Genomic DNA, 8641 nt, shown 5'->3' on the forward strand with positions numbered 1-8641 from the left:
AAAAAAAAAAAAAAAAAAAGAATAGGGAAAGCAATCTTGGAAGGGTATTTGTGGGGAATATGTCTCTTACTGCTGAAAATGGTAGGTGATGATACCAAACAGCTAGTTCCCAAAGAGAACTAAATGGCACACCATGGCACATCTTTCTAAGTGAATGCCCATTAGTCTAAAAACTGAGAAAATATTATATAAAAATAGAAGAGGTAGAAAACCCTAGACAATTGAAAATGCAGAAAAAATGTAAGCAAAGTTATTTGGATCAGGCAATATTTTAATATATCAAATATTGATATTAATAATTATGTATAAAGTAATCCACACTCAGGGTACTGACCATGCCAATAGGCAGCAAGTATCCTGACCACCCCAGAGTCCTTTGCCAGGATTAGTGTTCTATGATTACACATGTGGCCACCCCCTGGTTAAAATGGTACTTTTATTATTGATATAAAAATAACCATTCTCTAAATTAGTATATAGAGTAAATAAAATTAGGACTATACATAAGTATGCAATTAATTGCAGCTTCACTTTCAACATCTTCTGTCTATTTCACAGACCTGTAGAAGAGAAATAAACAAAAGAATATATACTTAATATCTCTATAGTGCAGGGTAGAAAGATTGAAAATTTAATGCTTTATTCTAATGTGCATGGAATTTTACAATAGCATTAACATTAGAGTACTACCCCATTACCCATATTTTTCTTACAATATACCAATTTCTGTATGTCTCTTTAAAATTCTAACCAATTAGAATGGCAAAGCACATGTTTCTAGAATATTTTATATGCTATTTCTGCTTTAAAGAGATGTTACATTTAATATTTCTTATTCCCCAATTAGACCATAAACATTTTACAAGAACACTATCAATATCCAAATTTCTCAGAGGGCCTGGAAGAGTACAATTTGCTCAATGAATATCTGTTGAACAGAAGAGAGGGTGTAAATGAAATAAAAAAGAAGAGAGGGAACAAGATAATCCAAATTTTTTCAGTACACATTTTCCCTTATATGGAATGTATTAGTTACCTCATTCACTTGTTTATTTGACTAACCCCCATAATCCTTTGTTCTTAGCCTTAAATATCACCTTCTTTGGAATTTTGGTTACTTGGCAAAAAATTTCTACTGCCTGTACTTATCTTAGCCTAGTGACTCTGTAACACTAATCATCAACATATTATGTAAGTAACTGTTTATTTTATGCGTTCTCCACAATGTACTAAGTTCCGCAATGATAAGAATCACAATAGGTGCCATGTTAAAAACAGTATTGTCTGTGACTCAAAAGGACAGAAACACAAAGAAAAAAAAACTATAAAGATTTCATATTTATGGGCAAAATAAGAGTAATTTCTTTTATTTTTTCTTTTATTTCTCTTATTTATTTATTTATTTTTTTGAGACAGGGTCTTACTATGTAGTTGAGACTGACATGGAACTCACTATGTAGCCCAGGCTGGTCTCGAACTCACAGCAATCCTCCTGTCTCAGCCTCTCGTGTGCTGGGATTACAGGCATGTGCCGCCACACCCGACTTGCATATTATTTTTATAATTTTTAAACAAAAGATTTTAAACACATTTTATAACTTAAAGAGTTACTTGTTCAGTATGTAAATACTATTCTTGCAGATGAGCAAAGAATGAATCTCATACCACAAAGAAGCAGCCAGTGATGGCATTTTTGTTTGTAACTACTCAAATGGCAGTCTGTAATGTAAATTTATGATTATGAATGTCTGTGCATTAGAAATTTAAAAACAAATTTTATTTGATATCCTCTGTTGTGACTTTTTATTGTTTTGTTTTGTTTTGCTTTTGGCAAAAATTTTGAGAAAAAGCTTTCCACATCAACACAACGGAATATATATTTATTTAGTTGTTATCAGAATAATATGTATATATCCAATTACTTTATATCTCATTCTTCCTAATGATATCACTACTTTCTATTATAAATTGTGATAATTTTTTAGTCAATCTCTTCTGTTGGTTAATAGATGTTTCTATGCTTTCCACATTTACTGTAAAAATTTCCATGCTTTGTAGCAGCATATTTTATTTTTAAAAACATGTGGCAATGAAAATACTATTCTGATGGCTACATACTGGTGCATTGTAGAAATTATTGAGTCAGTGAGTGTCCAGGGAAGACCAAACTGAATGGGCACCTAAGAAAGATAGTGAACTTCTCATTACTCAAGAGTTTCACAGAGTGTGGGTGAACATTTTATAGGGGGATTATAGAAGAGACCAACTCTCCTAATTGGATTGGGATAAGAGTAGATAACTAAAAATTCTATCCAGGTTTTATATTCTATGAATCTTTGAGCACTCAGGACAAGCTCAACACTTTTTCTCTTCTTTGTGATTTACAGAGAGAAAATAATGTCAATGTTTTTAATTTCTTATATATAAAGCTCATAGGTAGCTTCATGTTTATGGCTGTAAAATTGTTTTTAGATATTGTAATTCCACAGGATATTTGATGCCACCACAGTGTCTGTAGTTTGCCCAGTGGAGAAATATGTTTTAACTTATATCTATCCAGAAATTAATTTTTCTGTCAAGGAGAAAGGGATTAAAATCTCTGTTCTACCATGTCAGTACAGAGGAATAAAGAATAAATGGGGATGTGAGATCTACAGCTCATCACACACACACACACACACACACACACACACACACACACACACCATAAGATATTGTGCAAGGTGCTTCATGCAAAATCTTTTCTCATTGGGATGTAAAAATGTTTTAAAACCCGAACACTTAGTAGTTGTAGATAATACAATTACCTGACATTGACACTAAGTGCCCTGAGCAAACATACCAGAGTAGACCAGAGTGGGACAAGAAGAGCATGGAACACAAAGAAGAAGATCAGTGGAACCTGCACAATGAAAGAAGAAGAGGTAATATGCTGGGATAGCACAAAAATATCTATTAAACACAATTTCCTGAAGGTTTAACAGATTTCTAGTGAAAATTAACCGACATTAATAACAAAACTGCCATTAGACTTTATAGGAAGCTGCAGTTAAATGTTTAAAAATGTTTATATTCCATTCCATAATTCAGTGATTTTCAATTTAGATTTTTTTTTCATTTTAACAATAAAATTTAGGCAAAATGCCCCTCTAGGTAGTGTTGTGGATGCAGATGTGGACTAAGAGAAGACAGCTCTGCAGTCCTAAGTGTGATTCCTATCAGTACTTTGGCAGAAAAGCCAGGCACTGACACAGTTTGTTCAGCACTGAACATCTATGTGTCACATAGTGCGATGCTATTAAACATATAAATTATACTGTCATCATGAATCTATACAATTTACACGAGGTAGTGTATATACACACATAGACGCTATGTTCACATATGCCAGGCACATAATGTTTACATGCTAAATGTGATTCCTCTAAATGTAGAAGATTATGAGGCTATCTCTGAATGAGGAGAAAAGCAGTACTTAGTGGGACAATGACTCAAAAACTGTTCTAGTTGAAAAAAGTGAGGAAATAGGAAGAGAGAAACAGCAGATGAAATAAGGAAATCAAAATAGATAAGTAAGTCCATATAACTTGAAGAGAAAAAAATAGACGGTGTTCAAATTTTCAAAAACCAACTCCAGAAACCCTGGCGTTGCAAACAGTTAATAAAGATGATCCATAAACAAATGATTCCTTCTTTAAAGAATCTGGATTTATCATACTATGTATCCATTCTGTAAAATCAAAATATTCAACAAGCATATTTTCAAAACTAGCTTGATATTCACCAAAATTATTTGATAATAGGTTTTCACATGACACTCATACTTAAAAATTCTTTAAAGCACTCTCATAAGTTTTGCTTCAATTAGAGTGAAGAACAATGATTTATCTTTTGTTTCATCTGCAAACTAGGAGTAGAATGGGCTTTATATTCAGCTAGTTTTAAGTTCAAATCTTGTGTTAAGATGCTCAAGCTAGTGACCATAAACTAAAACATATCTCAGTATTTTTGACAGAGGGCAGTAATAATCAAAACAGCTTTGGAAGTATCACTGAACAATGTGCATTTAGCAATTTTATGGTATTCAAACTTAGATCACTAAGTATAAAAAATATGAATTGTAGTTGGCAAGTGAATATGAAAAGTGGTTGCTGTATAAAACTGGAGAACTTGGTGTATTGTAAGAAAGCTTGTGCAATGAGAAATCTTAGAATACATAATAATAAATTTGTGTTTGAATGCTCATTATCACTCAAAGATATCAAAGATATTGAGAAGACAGCAGTTGAGTTCATCCTATACAACAGTAGTTCTCAACTTTTAAAATGTATCAGAATAACCTAGGGGGCTTTTGAAAACACTGTTTGCTGGGCTCCTATATCAGAGTTTCTGACTCAATAAATCTGGAGGTGAGGAGCTCAAGGAGATAATAGTTCTTACATATTTCTGAAAGACGCTGATGCTGATACTGCTGGTTTGGGGACCACACTTTGAACATCACTGTTCTGAGTAACATGTACTTCAGGTTGAAGGATGAAACCAGCTGATACTACTGATACTGCTGGTTTGGGGACCACACTTTGAATATCACTGTTCTGAGTAACATGCACTTCAGGTTGAAGGATGAAACCAGCTGGGTCTAACATACTTGGAGACCAAAAAAAAAAAAAAAAAGTATTTTATGGTTACCAAAATTAGATATAAATGTGAGTTAAACAGAAAATAGAGGATTTGAGGGTCAAAAGAAAGTAGATGATAGTAAGCTAAAATGTTAGAATTGGTTGCTATGCATTTGATCAGAACATGTGTGAAAAAACATTCCTTTTTAAGAGGGTCCAAGAAGTAGAATGGTCAGACCTTGAATAAGTCACTCATAAAGGAATTAAAATTTCCTGATGACAGAGCTGTAATTGAGAGGAAAACAATGGATTGGATATATGCATTTCACATGAAGGAAGAGAAGAGATTGTTAAGATTACAGTGACAGGAAAGGAACAGGAAAACATAACAAACAACATCAGCCAAAAAAGAAAAATTTCAGGTAGAATGTCAGTGCTTGTTCATGGCTTTTGACAAGCTGCAATTGGAAGGAGGAACAGCTTCTCTGAGGGAAACTAAGAGGAAAGCAGGAGAAAGAGGAAAGGAGAGAAATCATTTTACATAAGGAGGAGAAGTTCTGGAGTATATTCTTTGAGTAGTACTGAGGGACAATCAACTTACAAATCAAATTCCAGTCCCAAAGAGCATAATGCAGAGATTTAGGAAATATATCAACATGCTTCACAGTACAAATGCAAGAAAAGATTTTATTTTGATAGTCATAGTCAAACAAGGGAGAATAGCCAAGGATAATAGGGATTAAAGAATTAACTAATCTCAAGGTTTTTAATGGAACTTTGGCAAAATGTTGTTCTTGCCTGGAAACTGATTTAGGAATCCAGCCTAATACTTCTCTTGGTTCTGAAATAAGATTGCCTCCACTGGGGAAAGGCCATTATTTTCCATACTTGTGGGAATGTAAGAAATGCAGCAGCTTTACAGGGGAATGGGAAATACAACAAACAGCGTAGATAATAGCTAATGAGCCTAGAAATGTACATATTTATTTCTTTTTGAGGATAATGTTATAGGAAAAGACACTGGCTATTTTTAGAAGCAAACAGTAACACAAATCACCTAAGGCAGAGCATCACAAATGAGTGAACAGGGCCTAAAGTAAATTCTACATCAATGCACCATGTTCACTGCAATTCTATTGGGATTGTCATAACTACAGAGAAACACACACACACACATTGTTTCTGCATTTGTACATGGTAAGGCCTCTCTGAATTATCAAAAGACAGAGGTGGAGACAAAGGCTTGACTACTTCTTGAGTGATTTTTAAAAGTCAGTTGACTAAATTCTTTCACTCATTCATTCATCCATTAAATACATAATAGGTAATTAGTCAATGTATAAATATATTACATATTTTTAACATAAACTAGGAATATTAAGACTATTTTTTCTAATGATTCAACTTTTAATTAAAAGATGAAAGCAATATAAAATTTGAAGCCTTATACAGTATAAGTGCTACAAACATTTAAATGATAACAAATATATAATCTGGGTCCAATATCAAGTTGAAAGTCATATCTAATTTATGTTTCAGCACACAAAGAAAAGCTATGTTTCTTATTTAAAGAATGTTTAATTATAATAAAGATGATATACAGTTCTGAGATATTTAGTCAACATTTCAAAACAAATCATTTTGAAAAAAATTGACGGCATGCTTTAAACAGTTGTTTTACTTTTAATAGCTCACTATAGGAAAACATGCTTAATGTAATTACTAAAGTTATTTATTCTGTCAAAATTTTAATTGTTTTATTTATCATATATGCCACTTTTAATTTTCTGGATGACATTGCTTGTAGATAATAATTTGGAGTACTGTAAATATAACTAAATCAAGTTGAAGTTTCTATTAAAAGCAGACTTCATGCCTAAATGTATTACTACTTCATTTGCATTATAGGTTTTTTTGGTTTTGCTTGTTTGTTTTAGAGTGTTTTAATTATGATGCAGAATCTTTCAGCATCAGTGAAATAAATCTTCTCTTGGTGCTACCTATACATACATCCTTTCCATTCCATATATTTTTAAGCTTCTAGAGATATAGTGAAATTTCAGAGTAAAGAGTAAGACACCCAATTACATTAAATGTAAATTGAATTTATTAATTGTGCATTTTGGGGAAATTATACTTAATAAATTTTTATAAAATTTGAGTAATAATACATACACATTAAGTTGCCATTGGAATTAAAAGGGATATTATGTGGAAAATAACAACAAAAATTAATATCAGTTCACTTCCATTTTTCTCCTCCTTTAAAGATGTGTATGTTTCTATACAAATTATGAAAAGCCAATGACTTATAATAGGCTTTAAGGAGAAGTAGAGTACTGTAATTCTAATTATGTTCTCCAAATAGACTTTGTGGTCTGTTTTATATTAGGTTATATGACAACTTTTTACATTTATTAATAAATTAGATCTCTATCTGATATAAGCTAACAGTTTCAGTGAGAAAGATTTATTATGCCACAATTTTATCATGCCAGTTTTGTGCTGAGAATTGTTATTCTACTTTCCTCTACCTTTTCTATTATGTTTGCACAAGTAGTGTTTTGATCCACAAACTGTATCTTCAGAGTATGATTTCTTGCAAGATCCTAATAACAAATATTCTACTACCTCTTCTGAGACTTTCACATTTTATAATTTTTGTAATTGAGACAGTTACATTTTATATTATGTCAAACAAATTAAAATAACCTATCTACTGGAGTGAATAAAATTTTCATTATTTTTTCTTTTTTCTTAAAATGTAATTTTTAAGTCCAAGTTAGGAGAAAAAGGAGAAAGATAATATGGTAAGTTGAGATCATTGATAATACGAATGTAGGTATGCCAAATACTATTGCACAATGAAAACCCTGAGATCTTACATCCTATGAGAATATCTAGAGCACTATATGAGATAACTATAGCCCTAACAAGAAAATGAGACATTTACTTGAATTCTTTGGAAAGAACTAGAAGTTAAAAATGAACCAGCCTTACAGAAATATGGGGAAGTGGTAAACAGCAGCAGATCAGCCTCTCTGAGATTTGGAATCCAGATAGAATATAACAACTTGGGGAAGAAAAGAAGGAGGAAACTGGATTCTCAGGACCCAGGAAGGATCAGGAGGGAGAACCAAAGATCACAGGGAAAGTGAAGAGATAGACATTGCTGCAGAAAAAGGAGTTAGCAAACTATTTTCTCCCTAACTCCAAACTTGATGCATGAGACATGAGGCTCAAATCTACAGAGACACAGTGAGGGCTGGTGACAGAGGTCTCCAAGAAGAAACGCACAGTGGAATGGAGCAGTACATGCTGTAATTGGTAAGTGACTCCAGTCCAAATGTCCCCTGAAGAGGGAGCTTGGACAGACATCATGTTAGAAAGGGGCCAATGGAACAAAGGACTTGGATCAGGTGTGGATTGGCTTCATCTCAGGGCTCCAAGTGACCAGGTGAGGCAAAACCATGGGAGACATTCAAGGTCAGGAAGCCAAAGTCAGGCTGGCAAGAGTCATCCAGAGTATTGTAGGTTGAACAAGGCAGTCCCAACTCCACAACCAGAGGCCAGGATCAGTCTGAACTTCTTTGGAGTTGAAAGCACCAGAATCATCACCTCACCCTACTGTAGGCTTAATGGGATCATCTGGTATGTATCTGAGCTCTGTCTGCCTCCTTTGTCTACCAGAGACAGTAGAGAGATATCCTGAATAGAACACTACACAAAACTGTAGACTTCAGAAGATAAGAAGATAACTACAGGCTTGAAATCACATAGAAACAATTTAAACGTCTCCTCCTCCCCCCTCCTTCTTCTTTCTTCTTCTTCTTTTTCTCCTCCTCCTCCATCTTATTCCTCTTGTTTTTGCTTTTGTTTCTATTTTCTTGATTTTTTTCATAAAATTGAACATTGATTTTTAGATTTTTTGTTTTGTTTTGCTCTGTTTTTTCTTCTTGTTCTTCTTGTTCTTCTTGTTCTTCTTGTTCTTCTTCTTCTTCTTCTTCCTCCTCCTCCTCCTC

The 8641-nt window shown here is 33.3% G+C and overlaps 1 protein-coding gene across 1 annotated transcript in view; it reads right to left on the reverse strand.

The window, feature by feature from the left end:
* Positions 1-329: 329 nt before the first annotated feature.
* The window catches only part of CUNH8orf34 (chromosome unknown C8orf34 homolog), a 358931-nt gene continuing 350619 nt past the window's right edge, over positions 330-8641 (reverse strand). Inside the window, 2 exon segments of the mRNA XM_010611479.2 lie at positions 330-560; positions 2843-2902. Coding sequence (XP_010609781.1) covers positions 553-560; positions 2843-2902 — 68 coding nt within the window. The 3' untranslated portion in view covers positions 330-552.

This window comes from Fukomys damarensis, unplaced genomic scaffold, assembly GCF_012274545.1.
Source record: "Fukomys damarensis isolate Sample0158 unplaced genomic scaffold, DMR_v1.0_HiC HiC_scaffold_5, whole genome shotgun sequence".
NCBI classification, from domain to species: Eukaryota; Metazoa; Chordata; class Mammalia; order Rodentia; family Bathyergidae; genus Fukomys; species Fukomys damarensis.